At 39.0% G+C, this 26,603-nt stretch overlaps 1 protein-coding gene across 1 annotated transcript in view; it reads right to left on the bottom strand.

Moving 5' to 3' along the window:
- Window positions 1–12,355: 12,355 nt before the first annotated feature.
- Window positions 12,356–26,603, bottom strand: part of SMCHD1 (structural maintenance of chromosomes flexible hinge domain containing 1) — a gene marked incomplete at its 5' end in the record, with an annotated part of 83,398 nt that continues 69,150 nt past the window's right edge. Inside the window, 11 exons of the mRNA XM_084260391.1 lie at window positions 12,356–12,775; window positions 13,749–13,866; window positions 14,588–14,746; window positions 17,321–17,492; window positions 19,081–19,151; window positions 20,424–20,533; window positions 21,334–21,524; window positions 21,791–21,913; window positions 22,903–22,988; window positions 24,257–24,376; window positions 24,522–24,648. Of these exons, the coding sequence (XP_084116517.1) occupies window positions 12,667–12,775; window positions 13,749–13,866; window positions 14,588–14,746; window positions 17,321–17,492; window positions 19,081–19,151; window positions 20,424–20,533; window positions 21,334–21,524; window positions 21,791–21,913; window positions 22,903–22,988; window positions 24,257–24,376; window positions 24,522–24,648 (1,386 nt within the window). The 3' untranslated portion in view covers window positions 12,356–12,666. The remainder of the gene's footprint in view (window positions 12,776–13,748; window positions 13,867–14,587; window positions 14,747–17,320; window positions 17,493–19,080; window positions 19,152–20,423; window positions 20,534–21,333; window positions 21,525–21,790; window positions 21,914–22,902; window positions 22,989–24,256; window positions 24,377–24,521; window positions 24,649–26,603) is intronic.

Genomic DNA, 26,603 nt, shown 5'->3' with positions numbered 1-26,603 from the left:
CTCATAGTTTCAGAATTTACTTAAGAGAACATAAGATAGGAAGAATTTTTGTATAGCAGCATGTGTTCAAGAATGAACTCAGCCATGGACTCAATTCAGGGCATCTGGCATTATTTACACCGCTCGCTTTTACTTTTCGGAGCACAGAATTTCAGGCTTGTGCAGTGTTATTTAAAATACTTATTTTTATGACAGTTAAATCAGAACCCAAACTTTAGGATGAACTCTGTCAGGGATTATTAATACTCTTTGTGCCTATTGGTGTTGGGCTTTTCTTTTTATTCCCTTTAGCTATTTATGGAACACCATGGTGGACTCGTTACAGCTCTAGGATGAGAAATGATTAAGGAGGGAATCCTGTTGTTTTATAGCTACCTGTCATGCTAGAGGATCTGAACAAAATCAGAGGTCTGTTGTTTTCAGGGCTTCACACTCACAAGCTTTGTGCCAAGGCCTGCTCACTATGGGGGGTTTTCCCACTTTAGTTATACTATCAGTCTTACAGACAGAAAAAGATCTGTAGATACAGATGTGGTTATTGGACATAAACCAGTATTTCGGTTTGGGAAGTGGTTGAACTCTGTGCCAGATGAAATTCCCCATATTCCCATAATAACAGCACCCACGCTAAGTGGTGTAGTCCAGCTGAGGTTGGGGTGGAGGGGGAGGCAGAGGAGAAGGGGTAGGGAGTTCTGGTCTTTCACGTGCAGCTTTCTGAAAGAAGTGAGAAGCTTATGTTTGTCACTGCTGTTTAGGCATATACTGGTGGTTGTTTCTCTCCTTTCAAATTTAATAGTGGAGAAATGGGACAATCTCTGTTGTGAGATGCTGCCTTACCTCATGTCACTCTACGCATTGAGTTTGGAGTGTTTTGGAACAGTTACTAACTATAAGCTGCTGGAAGGCAAACACTCATTTGGTGTCTCACCAGCTTGTTCCCACCGTTCCCCTGGAATCTGTCATCAATAAAGAAACAACAGAGCTGTAGACATTGTTAAACTGCACGAGGAGAAAATAAATTGCCTGAAGCACATTAGGACGCTTCCTGATCAGAGGTCAGGGAAAACACTGCAAATTAAGCTGTGATTTCACTGTAAATAGTACAACACAGATTAGTAGGAGTTATGGGGACAGTTCTCCTTCACAGAAGATTACATTTGTATCCGGAGTAAGCCCAATGTCTCACAACATCAACTGTGTGTAACTCAAGAGGTTTAGATTACTTTTAGATCACTCACAAGTGCCGCTTCGCTGACTCTATCCTGAGGCAGCCGAAACTTCACTGCCTCATGCATGAGTTGTCTTTTTTGCCCAGAAAAAGTGGGAATGTTCCCAAGACCTTTGTTCCTAGAGAGGTCTGATCAGTTCAGCAGACTTTACAAGTTACAACAGTGAAACCCTGATGGAAGAGGGATATCTTGTCGTTGATAGATTATGAGATGTATTTTGTCACATCAGCCTTCTCTTTTAAAAACACGAGGCAGAAAAAATAATCTCTGCAACTGCTGTGCTTTCTCTTTACATTTTTGGTTTGTTAGCATTGCAGCATCTCATACATTTTGCTTTTTCATTCAAGCTCTGGTTCCTGGAATTCCAGTGTGATTTGAGCACTTCAGATTGTATTGCAAGAAAAAGTTAGCTCTGGCATTCCTTTGCAGCGAGTAATTCGAAAACCTGACTCAAAACCATCCTACAGGCTCAAAATCAAAAAGGCAAGTACCAAGAACTATATACTTTTTAAATTTCATGACTTGTAAGCCAGGCTCCCAATTTATTTATTTATTTGTTCTTGCTGGAGCTCTGCAGTAACTTACTGTCTTTATCCAACTGCTTCTGACTTTCAGCAGCCCTTTGGAGTTGTTGTCTGGAGCTGGCAATGCAGATTACTTTAAAGCACTATTTGCTATGTGGCATATTAAAAGGCAATGAAGACTTTCATTAACAAATCTATCCAATTATGGAATCACAGTTCCTTACTCTTCTACCTTAGGGTTCAGCCTTCCTTTTCAAGTCCTTCATTCCGTTTTGCTTGCGTGTAAGCTTTCTCTAGTAAGGGTCCTTTATCTGGGTTATTAGTGTGAAACTTATAGAATAGGTACTTACTGTCACTTAGAGTAAAAGGGACTTTCTCTTCATTTCCCACAGCTCATTCTGTGGTAACTGGGTATTTATATTTCAGCAGCCCTCTAAATCTACAGACAGCACTTCATGCCTGACTCAGTCCTCGGTCGCTTGCAAAACTCTTCTGAGACGAGTAAGTATTCAGTCTTTATAATTGTTTCCAGGCTTTAGTGATTCCAAGTGTGAGAAGCTCAGCTTAAAATTCAAGCCTAGATCCTTTGCATGAATATATGCTTTTGTTTTTAGGCAGTTAACAAAAGGGAAAAAAAAAAAAAAGACAAAAAGTCCAGAGCCAAACATTGCAACATAGGTTGGACACACATCCAGGGGTGGAAACAAAACAATCCTTTACTGCAGACTGTGTCCAGGGTCTGGTCCTGTTTTGCAACTGGCAAAAAATGGTTATAAAAGATATTACACTGACAACAAAACCTCCCTGCTGCTAAGGACAAGGTTGGCTTGAGCCGTCTGAAGGCGAGGGGCCTCGGCAGGTTCCACGCCTTGCGTGAAGCAAGAGCAGCAAGTACAAAGCTGCTCAGCACACGTGCCGTTGGTGCAGCAGCTGGTAATGCCTAAGTTATGGCATTCGTGGTTCTTGGACCACTAGCAGAGTGGTCTGCAGGGTATTGAGAAAGTGGACAGTTGCTGTGAACTAGGCAAAATACTGACAAAACCCTTTGCTACTTGCTTTTCCTACCAGACAGTGCATCTGCTTCTACAACAGAGGCAGTCAGTTTGCATGTCCTGGGAGCCACTTCAGATGGGAAGCCTGAATGCTGCCCCCCCTGTCTGTCTTTAAGGTGTTAGCATCTGGCGTGGCTGCGTGGACCTCCTGCTGATGAAAATACAGAACTCTGGAACATTCAAACTTTGTACTTTGGCTTCAACCTCTGGTCAAGGTATTTATCCAGTGTAGTAGAGACCCAGAGTGTTGAAAATGACAAGCCCCACCCACAGCTGGAACCTTGGTCCTTTTTCTGGTCTTGTAAACAAAGGAAAAGGGAGAAAGAGTTGTAAACCCTTAATCTTGAGTGCAGGTTACTAAGAGACAGATCATCCAAGGTTTTGCAGCTGTAACAGTCAACGATGGGCAGATCAAGTCTACTTGTCATCACCATCACGTACACAAACTGGGACCAAAAGAGAGCCACTGTGTTATGCTCAGAGGATGGAAACCCAACGGCTTGGTTTGCACTAGTGCAAGAGAGTTAGCAGCTCCTGCAGAAGTCTAGCATGTAATTTCCTACAGGAATGAATCCTATTTAATCATCTTTAATTCCCATCCTGGAGGGATTTATACCCACAGACAGCCTGAAGTTTTGGAAAGAAAAAAATTAAGTGTGTGAAGTGACATCCAGCACTTCTTCTTCAAAGCCTTTCACAGACCCTCTGGCAGAGATAATCTGATAGCTCTTTTTCATCCTTAAGATTCTGCTTTTCCTGTTTTCTTTTGAGAAATTTAGATCTACTGCTCACAAATCTTGCTCAGTTTTTTTCTAAATATACATGCAGAGGATTAGAAACCTTTTTTTTTTTTTTTTAGGTAAGCTGACAGAGGAAGTTATGCAGACAAAAGCTCTAGATGTTATGGATTCTGAGATGGCATGATTTATTTTTCAACCTAAGTGAATCCTAATGGAATTTGACCACATCTGTATCTCTCTCTCTGTGCAATTGCTTTGTCAAAGTGTTCCAAGAGTGATAATGGGCACTGCCTAAAACCTGAGTAATGTTCTCACAAATTTCCTTCTTTCCCAGGACTCAGGAGCACCGCTGGCAGGAGCAAAGGGAGATACAGTCGGTGTGCAGGCAAAATATGGCAAACTGGTTCCAAAGACAGAGCAGACTTAAAAGTGATAGCTGTGATTTTGAAAATCAGGAACATTCTCAAAGCTGAGAAGAAAAGAACGAGGTAGCAATTAATAAACTTGCCAATTTCCAAAGCTTTAACTGCACTGTAAACGTTATGCAAAATTGCATTTTAATGCAGAACACTGAGCTTCTGTCTGCTTTGCCAACACAGGAAAAAGCCCAGATTTCTTTCCAGTCACCCCCAGGACGATGGTGTATTTTTCATTATTATTTTTCACGTGTGATCTCTGCACAGGCAGGAGAGGTTTTCAACAAAGGAAAGGCTCTCATTTCAAGTGGTGCTGTGGAAAATGTTCCATATCGTCAGGTCCTTGACACACCACATAGATGTGTCAGCATGTCTTTATAAGGATCTGGAGCAGTCAGTCTTGGCAACACAGCTAACCCAGCAAACTCCCTGACCCCAGATTCCTCTATTTCGATAATGTTATCACAAGTTTGACACAGGATGACTGTTACTCTCTTACATCCAGAAAGCTTTCAGAAGAGAAACTGTGTAATGCTTTTTCATGAGAAATCCAGTTTGAAGTGATAAGCTGGGTCTCAAAACAAATAGGTTGTGAATATCCTTTGTTTTATGGCGATACTAGTTTTCTATTTGAGAGTGCAAGAGGATCTAAAATATAAAACAATTCTGACAGGTCACTGGAAACCAAAGTTCTCCTATTGAGAAAATCCACCTGAAAAGGCAAAAGGAAAACAAATAAGGTGTGAAAATATGCCAGTAGATTTTACATCATGAAGCATAAATGAGGTTTACATTTCCTTATTAGCATCCTGAGTGTAAAAGTTGGAATATAAACAAATCTGAATAAACAATGCTAATTCCAAATAATTCTCTTTGCCAAAAGTCTAACAAAAGCATCCATGTTCTGCTCTTTCTCCAGTCCTGGCGGAGACACCTCCAGACCCTCAGAGAATGAAAAAGAGTTCAAAAGTTCACTTGTTATTTGCACTTCAACATATTTGGCTAAAATGTTTCAATCTTTCTTCACACCACAAGTCAGAAGTATTACCACTCTAAGATAAGGGAAAATGGAGCACTTCATGAAAAAAAACCCCACAACCAAAAAATCAACGTGAACATTATAAATGTATGTATTGGATTTAAGAATCAATGTATCAATGTATATGGAACAGCTCTTCTCCAGAAAACCTGACATTTTGTATGTAGAACACATGAAGTATATTTGCACCTACCCATGGCTATTTCTTTCTCCACGCCCACTTAATTTTCTAGAAAGTACTGCTTACACTTCTGAAATATGAGCATAAGACATGACTCAGACTTGCATGGTCTAGAACACATGTTCCCATGCTGTGATTCAGTGGGTGGTTGAGTAATTTGGGAGTAGATGTCTCTGGCTCTAAGAGCCACAAAAAATCCAGGGAAGATATGAAATCTAAAACCCACCCCCCTGAGAGTGTTTTCTTTCCCATAGGAAAAACGGCTTATTGTGTCATCAAACCTTGTTGAAATATCTTGACACATGTGGGTGGCAAAGTCTGGTATCAAGAGACCCGACCAGCATCACAAGCTCAGTCTCAATCACAGTTAGAGGAAAAAGGAAAATCCCTTTGGCTTTGTGCCGTGCCAGACAACTTCAGCTCTTCCCCAGTGCTCCTGCTGGTCTCAGTGTCACAGAGGAAGGAGGACAGGAATGGTTGGATGCTCTGACACTGAGTCCCAGATGGGCTGGTTCTGCAGGTAGATAAAATCTCCTTCCAGAGTCCCACTGGGTAGGGGAGTCTTGACCTGCCCCGGCTTTCAGAGATGTTTTTTTCCTTTCAAGCTGTGCATGACAATGAACTGCCTTTGGCAGGGGAAGGCTCTCCACTCAGAATGCAATTACAAGTTTCCAAAAGGCGGTTAAAATGCCATTGAAGGGCACAATCACTTGCAAGTTTCATGTCTGTGTAACAACCCGCTGCAACAGCAGCACACCCTCACTCCCTAAGCCAACTGACCCGTCCCCATTTGTACCACACTCTTGCAGCAGCTCTGCTGCGTACCTGCAGGTCAGCTCAGGTGTGGAAGATGAAGTTCCTGTGCTCAAGGCAGCTCTCTGAAGCCAAGTGATCTGCCACAGTCGCCATCTGCACCAGAAGCAGGCTCAATTTCAGCATGTGAGGCTTCTCACATGAGTACCAGCCTTCAGGGTGCTTCCACTTCAGCAGCTCTGCTGGATTTGTCACTGAGCTAGCGCTGGTATGCGTTGCTAAAGCACTCTCATGGCTCCTTCTGCCAGACATCCCTGGTGTTGAGAGCACTTCGAACCACCCCTTCTCAGAGGACTTCCTCTGTCCTACAATTGCCCCAGGACTCAGCTGAAGAAAAGAAGCTCTTGAGCAACTTGTAGAACGGCCTCCATTGTTTCAGAAGAATTCATCTCATTCCTGAGGCTGTCATGAATCTTCCTCTTGCACAACCAGCTCTTCCAGCTTGAGCAGAGCTGGACCTGCAATCTGTGTCTTCCAACACAGTGGTTGCTAATTTAGGTTGATAGCAATACCTGCACACATGTGCATGTACATGGTAAAAGAGCCTTTGAGTTAAAAAGACAAGTTCTTGAAAGGAAGATAAAGCCAGAGCACGATGGTCCACCTAACCTGTCTATTATGAGGCTGGCTTTAATTACATGCTAATTTTATGATACAGCCATTTCATTTCTCTGCTATACTTTGCCTCTAGCCATTAAGAACATGAGAAAAGCAGGAGCAGTTTACTGGAGAGCATTCCCACTGAACAAAGTAGCGGCAACTTTTAATTCAATAGCCCTGGTTTTCAGTCAGTAACTTTTTCACCTACTGAGTTTGTGAAAAATGCAGAATGAGAAGTTCCCACAGTTAGTCCATTGGTTCACCATTCTTCTAAACTTTTAAGTATATTGGGGGAAAATAATTTTCCTGTTCTAGAAATTAGGCTTGAATGCAACAACATACATTTCTTGCATGATATGACTTAGTTGGTTTGCCAATGTTATAGGATGAGATAAAGAGGAAGTAGCTATCAGAAATGAGAGACCACCAAATGTCATTCAAGCAACTATAATGTAACATTCCTTTGCTACAATGAGTGAATTTTATATATCTTAATAAAAATTTATTGGATTACATTATTAGATGAAAAAAAACCCACCTTGCATATTGTGTACTCGTGTAAGACTGGGAAACCAAGTACTGGTGCTGTAAAATATATTTCAATTTTGGCAAATTAAAAGAAGGTCTGTTCTTTACAGCCCATTTCTGTTTCAAAATACATGTACAATCAGTTGTGTTCATTCAAACAGGGCCCAAATATTGTGGTCGTAAACAGCTTGCTGCTAGCGTACTATAAAACAGTTACACACAGAGTAACGAGCGGGGATTTCTTTAGAGCTCCCATAAATGCTCAGCCCTATAAAAGCAAGTCAGAGTTATATGAACTCATTAAACATACAGAAAAAATTGTGGGATTTTTTGCAAGGTGGTTATTGTCTGCCTCTCATATCTGAAAATTTGCCATAGCTTTATATATAGGTTGGCTTAAAATACAGTTGTATTCAGTTAGTTTATATGCACATATTTTTCTTTAGGCTTTGTTTGCTAATGCTGGGACTCCTCGGTTCCTTGGAACCATTTCGCAGAGTCACAGACTGGTTGGGGTTGGCAGGGACCTCAAAGACCATCTAGTTCCAACCCCCCTGCCATGGGCAGGGACACTCTCCACCAGACCAGGTTGCCCACAGCGCCATTCAATCTGGCCTTGAACACTGCCAGGGAGGGGGCCAGCCACAGCCCCTCTGGGCAACCTGTGCCAGCATCTCACCCTCCTCACAGTAAAGAATTTCTTCTTAACAGCTAACCTAAACCTGCCCTCCTTCAGCTTGAAGCCATTGCCCCTCGTCCTGTCACTGCACTCCCTCTTGCTTTGCTGTAGGACCCCTTTAAGAACTGGTAGGCTGAGAGGACAAGCCACACGGGCAGAGAGAGACCATCGGGGCAGCTGAAGTACGTGCTGTCAGCACAGTAGCTCTGTCACAATTTGATGCGTTTCCATAGTCACGGTGGGTGTGGGACAATCTGTTTATGGAAGAATCACATAAAGCAGAGGAACTGTGTATGTACATGTATATACACACACATACACACCTTTGTGTGCGTGCACATGCACATATCTGTATTTTTCATGGAACAGAAAGGATCCGTGTGGCTGAAGCCTGGGAGATGATCTGGTGTGGCAGGAATGTCAAAATCACTGGATACACCCTTTCCAGCAGCAGGCAGAAAGGGAGGCTAATTGCTACTCTACACTGAAAGATACTGCTACCATCAGTAAAATGCCTTTGCAATTCCTAGAGGATAAGCAAACAGAATTCTGAATAACAAAATACTAAAACTAATTTGGGCTTCTCCTGTACTGGACTGCATCCTGGCAAGTGAAGAGGAATAGTCTGTTCTACGTTGGCTGCCACCATGGAAGTGATTGTTTGCTGTGTGCTCAGTGATATATAGTCTTACCCAGAAAACCCCCCAAAGGGAGCAGAATTTAATGTGAGATAATATTGATGGATGAAGGCAGACGACATTTGAATGGCAGTTCTCTAGTAGTGCTTTATTAAATGTCTATAAAATGACACTACCACAAGCAAAGCCAAATTCTATAATCATAAAAAGTCTTTTGATTAAGAACCCCTGCTCCACTGGCTGGGAAAAGAGATGAAAAAAGACCTTTAAAACCACTGCAGAATCCTTTGCTGCTATCACACAGGGGAAAAAAGGAAAAGTACATTTGAAGAGTCAGAAAATACAAACTGTGATAAAGGAGGATGATGGCATCAGTAGAAAACGACTGTTGGGATTAACAACAAAAAGAATGGGAAGTCTGAATCAGACAGACTCCTGGAATGATATAGTAGTTGCCTGGACGTTTCTTAACAATTTTTAACAAATCTTCAGAGACATGAGCAGCAGCAACTACAATGGAGTTCTTTGATTGCTCTACCTGTGTCAACTGCACAAGCCTTTGTGAGCTAGACCTACCTTGAGTGCTCACAGCTGGAATTGTGCAAAATGCACCCACAGACTGCATCCCTGAAAAGACGTGTTACAGCAACTTACCTCTCTTGCTGTTGTGAGCACCGATCTCTTGACCAGCTTAGTTGAAATGAAGTTCAGAATAGCAATACAAACCTATCTTCATAAAATCTCCACCTGCATGTTTCAGAGCTATTACACAGCTGAAGTCTCACTAAGTGTCTCAACAGACAATTGGAATGGGTCTGGTTCTCATCCAGGCTACCGATGCAGCAATACCATACCATCATCCTGCAGTGGTTTCCTGCCTCCTTGAGTGCTCTGCCTTTGGTTTGCACCTCTGGGCATCATCCTTTCCTTCTCCTGCCTCACTGCTCTTTCCGTGAACTGGAGTCCTGGCTGACAACTGGAGTCCTGCCCCAGAGATGCTCTGGAGGCAGCAGAAAGAAGGCACAGATGAGGTATGTGTGGCTAGAGAAGTACTGGAGAAGACGGCAATACGGGGGTGGCAGAGTTGTGGAGCTGGGGCCGTATCACAGATGGTGGGGTTGTAAAACCACAGCAGTATGGTTTGGAAAGGAAGGGCAGATTACTCAGAGAGGCTGTGGGTGCACCCTCCTTGGAAGTGTTCAAGGTCAGGTTGGATGGGGCTTTGAAAGGTGTTCCTACCCATGGGCAGGGAGGTTGCAATTAGATGGTTTTGAAGGTCCCTTCCAACCCAAACCATTCCGTGACTCTATGACCTGTCACCGCCCAACACCGCTGGGTTACATGGGGTATCCCCACTCCCCTGACACAGGCAGCGCCTGCACCCTCTCCTGCACAACAAGCGCGTAAGGCACAGAGCTACGCTCCAGCCCAGGGGACACAGCGCTCAGGCACTGAGCCAAGCTGTGGTTCTTTGGGGTGGGTGAAAGACAGACCAAAAAAAAAAAAGCCTTGCCATTAACATTGACTGCTGAGGGAGGGAGACTGGGAAGAAGGACAGCTGCTGACACAAGCACAGGCACAAGACGCACATCAGGTTTCCTCTCAACACACTTTTGTCAGAGGTTCTGAGCCCTATGGGAGAACTCAGCTGTTTGCACCACAGAGGTGCAGCTCCCTCTCTGTCCCTGCTGAAGTGACAGTTGCTTTGACTCCCATCTTCACTAATGAGCCCAGGGGACAACATGAGTGTGTTGAGGTCTGATGGGGCTGGGGCAAAGGGAAGGTCTCAGGTCTTTCAGTGAGGGAAACATAATCTACCTTCTGAGAGGAAAACTGCCGTGGCAGGGGGTACAGGGTCCCCCCCTTGTGTGGGGTGGAGTCACCTGGCACAGCAATGAGCCTCCTACTCAGCTTCCCCATGGCCCTGTGCACTAATGCCCACCACCTCACAGGGGGACAGCAGTACCATGCAAATATCTCTGGGAGTCTCTGTTGGAAAAAAAGGGGAGAAGTTGAGGCCCTGGTGGGAGGTGCCAGCACCCAAGAGGGAACCAAGGGGACTCCCTGCCAGCCACACTCTGTGGCTGCTGCCACGAGCTGCAGTTAAGTCTGGGCCAGAGCTCATGTGCCTGCAGCCCACTCTTCCACCTCATCACCCCACTGTGCTGCTTCCTCTAACATTTCCTGCATCATTCTCCACCAGCCCCTTATAAAATCAGTGAGGGCAACATACACACCCTAGTTTTTAGTCCCTAGTTTGCTCTGAGTAAAGAATGTGTAAAGAAAAAAGAATCATTTACAACCTCAGAACTCAAATTTTCTGTCAGGACAAAATCATCTGCCCTGTAATAACCTGCCATCACTCTGCTGAAAATTCCCTGGTGAAATTTCCTGAAATCTCCAGTAGCTATTGCACAATTCTGGAAACCAACCTTAATTTCCTGTTTGCTGCTTCCAGCTGGGAGATACATCACATGACGCTGGTAGTGCCTATACTGTCCACTGAAGGCAAGAGACGAATTTCAAAAGGAAATGTTTCTGCCATAATATTTATTTAATCCAATAGGATTCAAGGTAATCCTGAGGTTGGAGTTGGGGCTAGGCAGATCTCAGAATGAAAATAAGTGCATTTAAAAGTAGTACCAAGTAGCTTGGTGTGGCGGTACAATTTCTTACGTTGCAAACCCTCCATTATGGCAGCCTGGTTCAAGTCTTATGTCTAAATTTAGAGCTGAAAAACAGGAAAAAAGGATGAGGTAGGGCTAGCATCGCTTTTGGCTGGTGTTACACGTTCTACTTGAATATATTAATTGAGAATAGGACAAATTGATGTCTTAATTAAGTTAGACTCTCTTTAATACATGAGGTTTTGACCCCACTGCAGAATGCATGCTTAATTTCTCAGTTTGTAGACATTGTTTTATGAGAAATGTGACCTGCATTCTGAAACTTCCACCAGAGACTATCCTGTCTTTTTACATTTACAGTCCCTTTTCAGAAAAGCTGTATGTAAAATCCTTGTTGCTGAGATTTGATATCAACTTTCACTCCAACGCAGAAATTCTTTGAGGCTGGTGAAGGTCCCAGAACACTTTCTCCTGCCACGTTCTTTATTTACGTAGCTTCAACTAATAGTTTTACATTTTACAGTGTCTTGAGTTTAGCTTTCTTCTCTTGCCCTATCTTTTTCATCCAGTCAAGCCCACTTCCAACTGCTCACTCTGACCCCGGCTGAAATTGTACCTTTAATCATGCCTGGTCCTTTTCTGCCCTGTACATTACTTGTGATGCAGATCACTAGAGGGGACCTTTGACTCTCCCTTTTCTTTTTTTCTTCTTTTTTTTGGGTGTCATTTACTCACTGACTACTTTCTCTAGCATTTTAAGACTCCATTTCTTAAACTATGGAAAACTATGGAAAAATTTTCTTTAGGTATATTTATCTGCTTAAGCAGGGAGGTTCTTTTATGAGTGTTGTGGTAACACAGATGTTGGTACAATATTACACCTCATTTGCACCCATGAAGTACCCCTCCTTTCCACTCCCAACCCATAAAACAGCCTCCTAGTAAACCTGTAACATTTTTCACACTCCCAAGTTGCTACTTCGTTTTTTTTCCACTGACACTGCCTGAAGGGAACAGGAATTCCCATGTCAACACCTTGGACACAGCCTTAGATACCAGCTTGCTGTTAAATGTCTAAAGGCTCTACAATACAGCTGTGGTTAACTCAGAACATCACTGCTCCAAGGCACCCTTTTAAATTGATATGACCTTGACACCTCATCCATCAAAAAATAAAGCAATCCAGAAAGTTCTATTCCCGAAGACAACCTGGGATACTTTTTCAGCTGAAATCTCATTTCGTGGCACAAGCTGTTAATTCTTACAAACCATTACAGTGGCAGTGCTTTGTACTGAAGCAGTTTTATTGAAAAGATTGATTTTTTTTTCCTTTTCATAAATAAAAAAGGATATATTTTAAACTTTTTCACACATGAACATAAAAACTCTGAAAGCTTTTAGAAATGAAAATTAACTCTACAAAAATTAGGCTATCAATGTTAAATACTTACATTTTTTTTACTACTAAATGAAATACATTTGTATTTTCTATCAGTATAAAAAAATCTTCATAGCAATGGGTAATACAACATGAGTATTTCCTTTAACTGAATGTATTCACCTTTTCAATACATAGCTATTGCCAGCATGTCTCATCAGTCTATGCCTTTCTCTTTCGTGGAGTTCCATTAAGTTCTGGAGAGGACACTTGCAGCAGTTGCTGTGGCTGCTGCTGCTTCCTTGTGGAAGAGGAGATCCAGTCTTCTGGGCTAAACAAAAACACAGCAGCTTATAAACCATGACCATATACATATAAATATGTATTTTTTATTGATATACATATTTTATATAATTGATGCAAAAGCACAGAGCTTCCACTAGTACAAAAATTAACCCTGTATTTGTGCACAGCTTTTTATGCTTGTAGTTATTTTGTTAAAATGAGGAATAGCACCAGGCTAATGACAGCTTAAATACACAACCACTACATGTGGATAAAAAAATTAAAATAACACATATAAATTACATACATAGCAATAGAGTGAAAACTTACTCTGAGATTTTCTGAACACAAATTAGCAAGATTTAAATAATCTCAAAAATATGACTACTGTTCAGCAAAGACAATGGTGCAGTCCTGAGGAGAGACATGAAGACTGGAAAAGCCACTTCCATGCCAGTTTAAGGATACAAACATACAGATTTCCCGGATTTTTGCGTGTGTACAAATGCTCATTAGCCACAGAAGCAATGAAGAAGTAGATACACAAGAGATAACTGTGTACTTGACCACCAGTTCACCTCAGACAGTTACTCAGAAAAAGTCATGTAAGAACGATAGTTTCTCAGTTCATCTGCCTGGTATTTGACATTGAACTTTAAAAGAGTTTACAAACCAAACCATCTCAGACGTTTCTGGGCTGAATACATCAGAAAATATGGGGAACATGAATGCACAAATCAAGCAGTTCATAAAAAGAAACAGAATTAGCATCAGTGAGCAAATCTTTACATCAAGCTTAAGTAACAGCAGAAACTTTAAAACAAAAATTACCTTGAAAACCAGCTTTACACAAACTCTACTCATTATTGGTTATTGTATATAAATCTGAATTAAGAAAAACCTCCCATACAAAAAAATTTTTAAAAAATCCACCAACCCAACCCAAAAAGTCAAACCCTAGCTTTTTGCTTTGAATTCAGGATATGGGAAATTAATGACCAGATACAGAACAGACTTACGCATACAATTTCTGTACTATTTCTCTTCGCATTCTTTTGGGAGGGATGGGGGTGTCAGACGTATCTAACATTAGAGGCTGAAGTAATGGTTCAGTTCCTTTATCTGATGGTGTCATACCTACGACAAAGTTGCAAGAACATGTTTTAGAAACATATTAATCCTACTGGTTGTAAACCAGCCCTGTAACAGTAGTGTTAAACCTCTGATCTAAAGTTCTAGACATGCCATACATTTTATAGTCACCTTATGTGTGAAACAGTTCAAAAGTTGACAGGTAAAAACATTTGCTTTGTTTATAGTTGCTAGAGAGTAAATATTGGGTTTTTAAAAAAATCTATTTTGAAATACCATAAATTATTTGTTACTGACATAAAAAAAAAAATCTAAGTAAGAAACCCTACCCCTGCAGAATTAGGTGTGTTTCTTTTTATAGTACAATGTTTTGATTGTGTTTCCTTAGCAAAAGCAATTCAGCTCTTTACTACTCAGTCATTTCAAAAAGAATGTCAATGTTGTGTACCTCTGGGCCAGCCAGACTGACAGTTATATAATCTCATACTAGTGAGATCATAGTTTCATGTTCACATGACACTAATGGGCAACATTTTTATTATCTGAATAGTGTTGGAGTACCCACAGCTTCATACTAATTTTTTCTACACTTCTTTCCTACAGTTTTTCCTGTTCTTTCCCCAAAACGAGACATCTCTAAGATCTTAATTAATTTTAACAACCTCCCTTCATGCTTCGAACTTGTTAGTTTGTAGGAGTAGAATACATCTGGATGCAGTTAACAGTTTGTCCTGTAGGACACCAAAAGTATAATATAATAACCTACCCAATTTTTGTTCTATTAGCTTGAGGCTTTTCTCTTGTTCAGCAAGTTCCTGTTTTTTCTTCTGCATTTCTGGAGTATTAAGTGATTGCAAATGTAAATCAAGGTCCTTGTTGGCATTATCAAGTTTCACAGCTGCTGTACGGTATTGCTGAAGAAGGTCTAATTGAAGAATAAAACAATCAAACACAAAGCAGTAAACAAGCTGTCATTTTGATTTAGAAAACTACCAAATCTATCAGATTCACAAGAAAACACTACTTAAGCACTACTTAAAAAAACCCAGCTGAGTGGACCAGTGGCTGTTCTTAAAATGACTCTAAAGACCCACTAAAAGAAAATCAATCACATCCAATATTTTGAGTTTTCTTTTTGGACTTGCATGTTGGGTCAAAGTGAATTCAGAGGATGGGGCGAACAGGTATTTCTTTACACATCTTGTCATCTGTGTGCTCCAAACTAAGTCTCTACCTTCAATGCCACAAAGTGTGCTTCTAGTATGTTTTGCCTTTAGTGTTACCAAGCTGAAGCTTGTATTACTGACTTGAATGTTAATCCAGCTGGTGGAACAGGAGAACATTTACTGAGTTTCACTTTGTTCCACCTACAGAAATTTAAACCAGGACACAGCAGCAGGCTTTGGTGAACAAGGGCATATTTTGCTGATAAATTTATTCCTCTTTTAACGTCTGAGAAAAAGAACTTTACTTTGTCCAGGCACTGAATAAACATGTCAAGTAATAAAGAAGGGGTTCAAGCATGTTAGTCCTGGCTCATTCAATTTTACTTTGTGGTGAATATAAGGCAGCTTGCACAAACATTTGCTGAAGGCTAAGACACCTTGCATTTGCCACAGGGTGAGAGTGTTCATGTAGAGAGCTACCACAAACTGACAAAAAGCACTGTAAATTCTTAGTACGGTCTGTTTTAGAAGTACCTTATCAATGTAATCACTGTTAAAGTAACTTTCCTTTTCTGCTACAAACATAGAAGAAAGAACAATTCACAACTAAAGTTAAGGCTGAAATTCAGTTCAGAACAAGTCTTGGTAATGAGGTGCTGTCCTTTGTATGGAATTTCACTATTATTTTCCTTTGAATGTCTAGCAGCTATCCAAGTGAAATTAAAACATGCCCTTTTCCTCAACCATGATTGTTCCTGTACTGAATTACAGACAATTACAATTCACATTGGGTAATAATTGACTTCAACAATTGAAAATGTGTTGATGGACAAATGGAAAGTATGCTAAACCCAGCATATTTCAGCCTGTAGCCGTAATGCTTACTATGTTTTTCCCACATGTAATGTATGTGACCAAAATGACAAGGAAACATCTTTTTAGTCTTTTTTTCTCCCTCACTGTTAAGCAGTTTCCTCAATCTGTGTAAGGCTACTCTAATAAGTACAGCTGCACTTCTGCGTCTCTTATTCCCACCACCATCTCTACATTGCACATTTCTAGGAATAATATCATGGAAAAAACTAGATGTCCTTCCTTATGAGAATTAAGTATTTAAGAACAACCTTATTTGTGAATAAGACTTTTAAATTAGGTCAGCTGCTCCATGTCAGAAACTGCCAACTGCATCCTGGGCTGTGTCAAATGTGTGGCCAGCGGATTGCAAGAGGTGATTCTGCCCCTCTACTCTGCTCTGGTGAGACCCCACCTGGAATATTGTGTCCAGCTTTGGAGCCCTCAACACAAAAAAATCATGGACCTGTTGAAGCATGTCCAGAGGAAGGTCACAAAAATGATCAAAGGGCTGGAGCACCTCTCCTTTGAAGACAGGCTGAGAGAGTTGGGCTTGTTCAGCTTGGAGAAGGCTCTTGGGGCACCTTATAGCTGCCTTCCAGTACCTGAAAGGTGCCTGTAAGAAAGCTGGGGAAGAACTGTTCACAAGGACATGTAGCAATAGGATGAGGGGTAATGGTTTTAAACTAGAAAAGGGGAGATTTAGGTTAGGTATTATGAAAAAAATTGACCAATATGAGGGTGGTAGATCACTGGAACAGGCTGCCCAGTGGAGGCCCCATCCCTAGAGATATTCAAGTTCAGGCTTGATGGGACTCTGAGCAGTCTGATCTAGTGAAGATGTCCCTGCTTACTGCAGGGGGTTGGATTAAATGACCTTTAAAGGTTCCTTCCAACCTAACACATTCTACAATTCTATGAACTTTTAACTTGATTTAAAACCTTTATTCTGAAAGGAAGAATCCAAGCACGTAATGAAATGTAAGTGCCCATAGGAAATAAATGTAAGCTATCTTCTTGCTAGGGAAATGACATAGAAGATGTGCCTGACTCTGATGAGAACAGGAATTTTCTACCACTGCTTCACAGAGGTTACTTGCACAGTAAGGAATTCTAAATTGAGATATGGTGTTTCTGAAGGAGGAGAGGAAGACCTGAAAGTTGTTTTTCAAGGATGCTGGAATTCAGTCAGTTCAAGCTTCTCATGCTTGCTGTTTGAATGGTTATCATTGCTTATACTCTATTTTTTTAAAAAATAAGACTAGGAAAAAGGGGGAATAAATATATCATTACTGTTATATTTTTCCTTCAGGATATTTAATAGCAATAAGCTTTTATGAAAAGCGAAATTCATAAAGAGGACATCACACAGGTTGTATTTCTTAAAATAACTTAATGCCTAAGTTTTCCTTTTTATATTACATAAGAGAATAATGAACAAACAATTTAACTTTTGAAGGTTTGTATTTTTATTAACCCACCTATCTGTCCAGTGAAAGTAGCATAAAGTTTTGGAATGGGTGCTCCAAATACCATTCCTCTGAGTTTGTCCATTGGAGGAGCTTTATTCTGAAGGCCTCCAAATTTACCATTGCTGCGAATCCTGTCTCCTTCCCTAGTCAGCAACGTAGGGCAGTGTGAAAGTTTGACAACCTACACAGGTATAAAATTGATACTAAATTAGTAACTCCGTGAAAAATCCAAGTTTTCAGAAATGCTGTTACAAATCTTTTAACTATGATGCAGATTGTTCTCTAATCAGAATGTATTTTATGAAATTACACGTCATTTTTGGCTTTCAAGTATTAGAATGCATATATTAAACAGTGCTGTGGATAATTATGAAGACTAGATTTTTATATTTTTTTGTATCCTTGAATTTTAACAGAACTCTAAGGGGAGAATTTAGATTTATACTGGGGTAAAGCTAATTATAAACATGTACTACAAAGTAATGGCAATAAACATCAGTGTTGATAAGAAATGTGAGCACTTATTCAATTATTTGATAAAGATTGCTTTTTCCTTCTTTTTTTTTTTTTTTTAAATGCACGGGATTTAAAGCATCTAAATTCCAAGGGATTTATTTCTTATAACACATTCAATAAAATTCATACATAGTTGATGAGATTTAGCTGTGGTGGGTGACAGACTAACCCTGTGAAATGACCCAGACCTCATTTTGAGAAATGACCAGAGGTACAAACTGCTTTTCCTGAACTGACACAGATGGTCAGTCTCCTGACACTGATATGTCTGATTTTGCGGTAAAAAAGAGGAAATTCTTCAATGAAAGAAGCAAACAGTCTTCACAGTTGAAAAATGGTAGTTAATTAGTTCACCTGATGGACACTAAGATAGTTGTAACACACGATGAAAATTAAAGGATTAATGTCAGTCATCCCTTTTTTTGCTACAACTATATCCTTATGTCTGAGATGCTCTTTGGAAGTGCTCAGGACAGTCTTGTTCCCAGGTTACCTGCTAGTAAAAAGGGCCAATAAAAAGGGAATGGAATCACAGTAAAAGAACTGGTCATGCCCCAAGCATGGAAAGGGAAACCCATGTTGCACTGACTGGGAAAGAATGAAGCAGGCAACCACTTTTAGATGCCACCAGAGGTTCCTTCTTAAATTGCTGCTCTCAAGAACAACCATGGGGTACAATATCCTATGCTTCTGGAGAGGGGAAAAAAATTGACTATCCATCCCCAAGAATCAGTGTTAAAATCCATACAGTTCTACATTCTTGTGCTGAATCTAGCACAAGATTTCAATTCTAGCAAACTCATAAGCTGAAGCACAAAGTGCCCAGTGTCAGGACTTCCCATTAAACCAGAATAAAATGGGTCTCGACAAAAAGCTCTAAGAAGTTTCACATCAAGATTTTAGTGGATCTGAAATTTGACTGTGTGCCTCAGACTCCTGCATTTTATTACATATGCCAGGACTAGGAATGTACTGAGGAATTTGCATTTGACACTAAAAGCAAAACTAAAATCTTTCCCTTTTAAAACACAGTCCCATGCTTCACGGCAACATTCTTATAATAGAATTTATTGAATTTTTTTCAGTGCCAATAATAAAGATTTCATTCACTGTTAAGTGCATTGAGACTTACAGACAGTAAGCACACTTAAAGCTAATGCATCATTAAGCTTAGAAATTATTCTAATTTGTAATATATTAAACATGTAGCTATGCAATATATTTTTTTAAAAAATTATCAGTAACAGACATACCTCTTTTCTGTAATGGTTGGCAGCATCCAAGTTATCTATAATGATAGTGTCACCCAAGAGCATTCCAAACACTGAAAAAATGTAATTTTTTTAACCATGAAAAGTCTCCGCAACTAAGTAATTTCAGTTTAGAGAAATCAATTCTGAGGCATCATTATCACAGATTTTCAGATAAATGCAAGGGGAATAGCAGGTGTGTGATCTTTTTTCAATGAGATAAATATGCAATCTTGTTTTCATCAAAGAATTAGCAATGAAAAAAACCCAGTATGTTTAATTGCCTTATGGCATAATTCATTAAAGTATTCTCTTGCTATCTTACATTTATGAAGACGCACATAATAAAATCCTAAGTTTTAGAAAATTGCCTAAATAATAATTTTTAAAGTCCGTCTTATATGGTGTTCTTGTTTTCTTAATGTTTCTTGATATTCAGTGGGTTATCAAAGAAAAAAAAATTCTACGATCTGTCAATCCAACTGATTTTAAGACCCTTCTTCTGCTAGTGAAAGAGTGTTCCATACAAAGTCTAAGTTGATGTAGCCTTGCATGACAATGTCAAGCAATGTGGCTTTAAAATTTCCCCAGAAAAGTAATAGCCTATCTGCTAATGAGGAACATATAGAAGAATTTATAGTTCCAGTCTCTGGCAAAATCTAACTTGCTGAAAATAAGCAGCACTAAAAATTATTTTTTGATTAACAGTAGAGAGGAACATTTCAGTACTGTTAACTTGTGAAGGGAAATGAAAAACTTACTGACTGAAATAATTACAGGTTCCAACTCTCAATATAAAGGAGTTGGTCTAATTAATTTAAGTAGGTACTGCTACTTTTTCAAAAAGAGTGACAGGATAATGGTTCATAAATTAAAATCTACATACAAACATGGCTCATTCTGAGTGTACATAAATCTATGTAAAATTACACATTTTTGAGAGGAACAGGACTGGAAAAACAACTTAAAAAAAGCAGTAACTTCTGATATGTGAAAATATGAAACTAATATCGTGATTGTCAGTTTCTGTTTATATAAGCTTGGGAATAAGAAAATGCTGCAGTAATTTAAAAAAGAAAAAACCCTCTAGTATACGTAGTAGAGAAAATAAATCTATGACAACAAGCAGAAGACAGTGGTCATTGCTGAAATTTTCACCTCTGTTCTCTGCAAGTACTTAATGCTAATGTCACCTTCTTTTAACCAGCAAACCCCACCAGGAACATAACACTGGCATTTGCAAATGTCTCAATGAAGATTACTGAACGGGTTATGATTTGTCATGTTTCTGTATTTCATTTGTTAAAAAGAAAGACGTTACGAACCATTTCTTTAACGTAATTTACCTGTTTGACAGTGCTCTACATTATCTGGAAATGTTAACAGATGTCTGGCAAATACAGGATTTCCAATAGGTCTGAAGTAGAGTTTTCCATTTCTTAGGTGGGGTAAAGGCCTAGGTAAAGAAAGGGGAGAGTGAGGGAGAAGAAAAGAAGACAAAAAAAGAAATTTGTCCTTATTCCATTATTGCTTCTGACAATCTAGTCAGACATCTCAAGCAGAATGGAATGCATCTTAACACTTCTACATTAGCTGCTAAATAATCTCAATGTTATCTGAAATGCCAGTAATATTCAAGATGTTTTGGCAAAACACTAAACTTGTACTGAGACATAAACACAACAATTTCATATGGTTAATTTTATGGACAAGTTTTAATTGTTTTATAAAACCTGAGATTCTGGACCTTATTAATACTTCCACTTATCACATTTTTTCTAAAGGGCCTTCTTTATGATATCAGAAGTCATCTTCATAAGCAAACTATTTCCAGACAAAGAATTAATTTATTTTCCTTTATCTTCCAGAAAAACATCAGAATGCAATTCTGTTACCACAGGATGACTTTAGGGAATGTACTCTGGAACTGGATTTTTAAAAAAGTCAGAATTTGATTTGAAGCAGTAGAATTATTTTTAATAAGTTCATGCTCCACAAAACATGTAGAAATAAAAACTCAGATTTTTGTCTCTTTTTAAAAGAAGCATCCTATTAAATGAAGAACAACACTCAGTTAAAGATACAAAGCTAGGATTTCAGCTAACATTTCTAGTGTCACTACTGTTGCTGTAATTATAAACCCAGAAACTTTATACTTTGAATCTTTAGTAGGTGTCAAGTTTAAAAAAGAAAATTAACAAAAAAAAAGTGGAAGCATGTAATACAAATGTGGAAGCTTCATTGATTTTTCTCTACCTGTTCCAATCAGGGAGTGTCTTCTTATGAATAGAATCAAGGGGTAGCACTTGCTGTCGTCCTTGAGTTTCATCAAAAATAGAACGAGCGGCTTCAGTAGTCAGCGTGACCACACAGTCCATATCGCTTGCCAAATGCCAAGAGATAACTTTCGCTGCTTCGTTATCTTCAATGTGTGCTAAATGTGCAATCTGTACCACAGAAGTTAGAACCATCAAAACAGAAGCCAAGACCACCCCCCCCCTTTTCACACTAATCACAATCATCCTGCAACATCAGACAGTTAATTCCCGTTGATGGCTCTGTTGGAAGAGCTGGTCAACGAATGAGTTGAGACTGCTATCTTCTTTTTATTACTCCTCCAAAATCACTTGCATATATGTTTGGCTAACTTTTTATCAAGACCACTTCTGGCAACAACAAAACTCACTGGAAGGCTCTCTGAGAGAAAACTCACCTTGCCTAAAATATCCTGGTTGCCTTTTGGGTAGTTTGGGAGCGTACAAGTTCGCCGTGGCTGTTTCATTACTCCTTCTTGGTCCAATATCTTCTGTTTTATAAGAGAATCCACATACTGAAGCTGAGAATTACAATTTCGAGTTAGTAAGCATGAATCATCAGGCCAAGCTGTGGAAGTAGTTACTTTGTTTGATGTCAATCAAGTTCCTATCAAAAAACATTCACTAATCTGAAACAGGCTCTTAATATATAGAGGGCCGCTGCATATCTCAGAGGACAGCAAAAGGAGACACACTACAATTGTGACAATAAACCTTGTTTATTACTACTTCTAAAAAAAGACTTTCAGGGAGGTTTTTTGTGAAGAGCTACCAGAGCTTGACCAAAGCCAAAACTGAAAAAAAGATTAAATTAGTAGAAGGCAGCAACCAGAAATCTGCAAAAAGAAACCGTTTTAGAAGGGAACTATGTCCAGGCCTGAAAAATGTATCCAGCAAGGGGAACTTGGGTATCATGACTGCACAATGAGTATAATTTAGTTTTACTGATTTGGGATTAATGACTTCAACACTTGTTTTTATTTCATCTAAAGATAACTGATAATTCACATTTTTATCCCAAAAACATTCTCTGTGTGTAATCAGCAATGGGGTACATTGTCCTGAATCTTTCAAACTTTCATTTACATCAATTTTGGCAGTAACATATGAAAACACTCATTCTCTGAAAAGAAGTGTTTTCTTTTGTTCTATTTATGCCAGAATACATCCAGTGTATTTTGATGGATGTGCAAAAACTCATCATTAAAACCAGCAGTACTAGTTACACAACTGGTAACATTAGCATAATGGCAAACCCAGTATCAGGTTATGTAAGACTTTTTTTTCTCCTTATTTCTCTAGCAGTTTCTTTAAAAGTGTCACAAGCAGCAGAACAGTAAGAAAAGATCCACAGATTTTCCTCACAGTTTAAATTATCCAGATTTCAGTAACAGGTCCTTCTGTATAAACCAGTCTGATTCAACAGTGATATATAATGATATATAATGCCACATTTAATATTAGATTTATTTTTAAGATGTTGCAGAGTTTAATAAGAAACAAGCTGTACCGTGTTTGTTTGGGGTAACTCAATTTGGTGTTTTTTCAGTTCATTCTTCAGGTGAGTTGCTTTTGATTCAGCTTCTTTAACCTGACCTGAAATCAAATAAATCAACAGAAAGTAAGGAAGTGTTAAGAAATCAACAGAACACTTCTCAATCTCAGCACAGAGCATCAGGATTAGTCCAGAAAGATCTTCTGATTTGTTAGCTGCTATCTCCTTCAGCTTCAGGAAGCAATGGGGCTAGTCCTTGGACCAGACTGAGAATCTAAGCTCCTTCTTCTCTTCACCCCCAATTTTATTTCCAAATAAGAGGCAAGAGGGAAGAGTCGTAGCTGGCATTACCCTTGCTGTCTCATGGGGACACTGCCTTCTGGGTGCGGTGTCCTCGACTCTCGTAACTGAACTTAGGAAAATGAGTAACCACTGAGGTGCTTCCGACTCTATTCAAACAGGTGTATATTTGGATGTGTATTTGAGTATAATGTCGTGCTTTAACTCACTCTCCAGAGATGTGCAAAAATCTGCAAATATGAAGCACAACTTTTTACCTTTCACGCTGGAATTCAGGAATTTGCATCCATAATGGAAACATGCAGTAAATAAGTAACAGGGACACAGACCTGTTCTAAAATTACAAGAAACAGCAGCACCTTCTAATTCCAGCATGCTTTACTTACATTTGGTGATTACTTAAAATGAAAATTCAAAAAGCATCTATTAAAACAAGCCTGCTGATCAACAGACAGGATGATTCAAACAAAAAATAACTCAAAAAACCCATCTCCTTCATCTCTCCCATTCCCATAAACAACTGCCTTCATGTTGCTTTGCTGTTTAACAGAGTTTATAAAGGATTACAGCTGCTGAAGAGCAGAAACAGACAGTGAATGGCTACGAAATAATTTTGAATAATATAGGTAGGATGAAATGTAGGAGGAAAAAAGCAACATTTTGAAAACATAAGACTCTGAGAAACGATTATCTATAGTTCATTCCCTAAAACAGTTTTTAGCTAACTGTTGAATTTCCAGATGCATGAGCATTCACATAACTATTGCAAAAATAGGAGTGCAAAGCAGTTACGGAAAGGAAGAGATTAGACCACCAACTAAATGTTCTATTCCTCCTTTTGACAATTCTGATATAATACATTTGACCTCAAATCAAGACCCTATAACTAAGTTCAAATAACTGGATGCTTCCCTGCTAATGTAAAGATATACTCTCTTCCCTCCCCTCCAATTACTGTATCTCATTATTTCAATACCAGTTTTTCTCTCCCCTGCCAATACTCTCAAAATTATTACAGGAAAAAAGTTTAATTATCTGGAAATTTATTTATATATTTGATTTAACTTACATTTCATTTCAGTTACAAGCTGATTAGTAGTATCAAACCAACTTCTGTAAACACTTATGGACTGAGACAATTGGTCTCTCTCCCTAGTAAGTGTTGCCATCTGTTGCTGCTTCTTGAAATCTGCAGAAATAAAGAATATACATTTTTAGAAAAAAATACAGTAACATACTTAGTTGATTTAAACATCAGCAGGAGTCTATTAAACTATTACACAGTTTTGAACAAGTACTGTAAGAAAAAGCATTTTAAAGTAACTGAAACATACCATTGTAAAACATAAATGACAGACAATATGGTTCCAAAGGTTTTTTCAAAGCTGGCAGATCAGGTTCAAATACAAGAATATATTCAGAGCTATCTCTTCCAGGACTGTTTTCAGCCAGCACCAGATTCTAATAAAACAAATAAACAAACATACATACATAAGTTTACATTCACACTTGAGGTAATACACAAACTAAAACAAACTATATCTTTGGAAGTTACCTAACAGATTATGGCTATACAATTTTACTACATTTTAAGTATTGGCTTAGGGTTGCCTTTTATACCTAATACAAAGAAACAAACCACGAAGATTTAGCAGTTAACTATTTAATTATTTAAGACTTAAGATTGTCATTTTACCTGTTTTAAGAGTCTTATTATTTTTGGCTATTTATGTGCTCAGAATAAAATGTTATCTGCACTGTCCCATAAGCGAGATTTCCTCGATGCGCTTCCTTCAGCACGTGAGCAAATGCAGACGGGGCATTAAAAGGAAACACCCGATACATAACCACAGAGGAAGAAAAACAAACTATTCCCAGTGCTGAGTTAAAGTTACTGCTGTTACCATGGAAGTAGACAGCAGGTCCCAAATGAATGAACAATACATATCCAAACACTAACTTGAACATCTCATTTCTTATCAATCCCTTATGGAAAAGAAACTGATCTGTTGCCTTTCCTTAACAAACACAAGGAACATTATAAAACCATAAAGAATGGCAAACAGAAATAAAATTAATACTGGTAATATCTAAATGTGCTGTTACTTTGGGAAAGGTACCATGCATAAAATGAATAATGCTTATAATAAAACTCATACTGTTTCCACCTTTAACATGTAGAAATTGCTACTCAACTGGTCAAATCAAGAGAGAGGTGGTTGCATCCTAAAAGAAGAGACAGATATATAACCTTCAAAGATAGTCTTCATGGCTTTCAAAAAATATTGCAGCTACATACTGGAAATACCTTTTCCTTAGAAAGTTTACACTAATAAAAATCTAAACATTTTCCTCTGTTAAACAAGTTTAGTATTCCTGAACCTCGGTGTAAGGGTAAACATGTCAATTATCAGCTTCATTACATCAATGTTAATTGCATGTGGTGATACTTATAAACAAGAATGAAGAATTTCAAGATATTTGAAGAAACATTAGTGTGTCCCTTCCTCTCCCCATTACTAGTCACATATGTACATTGCATCACTACCAGCAAATCCTTTGCACAGAGTTTTGTGAGTTGTCTGAAGTCAGAGAACTCGGTATAAACCAGGTAACTGAAAACTACCTGAAGAAGGGAAGAGGTTTGGGATTCGCTGAAATGGAAAAATGGAATTACTCCTGATAGAAGACTAGAGAACAGAAGTTACAGTCAAAAGCAGTAAGATCTCACCAGATCACAGTAATGAGAAAGCAGAGGAAAGCAAACCCCATATCCTCACCAAACCAGGAATACACAAATAGAAAGAAAAATCATCTGCCTATTAAAAAAATAATTCCCAAAGAAGCAAAACAAAATACTCACCGTACCTCAAACATGCCCCCCTCCCCCCACTGCATAGGTTGTTAGCTTAGTCACTGAAGCAAGACTGGAGTATTTACATCACAGTGGCTCAACAGAAGGTTTACAGGTATGTGGAGATTAAAAAGGCCTGCATTGGCAAGGAGTCTGAGAAATTATCAGGTGATTTTATCTGAAGTGCTACAGTCTACCCTGTGATGTTATTATTCCCCTTAGCAGGGGAAGTTTTAAAACACCTACTGAAATTTCTACCACAGGTGTAAATGCACAATTTTCAGAAAAAAAGCACTATTTTATTAGACCAGTGGTTAAAAGCTGACCCCTTACCTATTCTTCCGCACTTTTTCCCACCCCACCTGCACAAGAAAAATGTGTCACAAACCATTTATTACTCCTGAAACATGACTGGGGAACAAGAGAAACTTAAGTCTGCACCACAAATCAATTAGTATATTAATTTTATCTGAAACCTCTATTCAGTCCATGCATTTTCTGGCTTGTTTTTCCACACTTAAGTTGTCGCTTTTCCATATGGATCAGAGTAGACTGGATTTTG

The sequence above is a fragment of the Gallinula chloropus genome (assembly GCF_964237585.1).
Source record: "Gallinula chloropus genome assembly, chromosome: 2".
NCBI classification, from domain to species: Eukaryota; Metazoa; Chordata; class Aves; order Gruiformes; family Rallidae; genus Gallinula; species Gallinula chloropus.
This window is presented reverse-complemented; position numbering and strand designations above follow the sequence as displayed.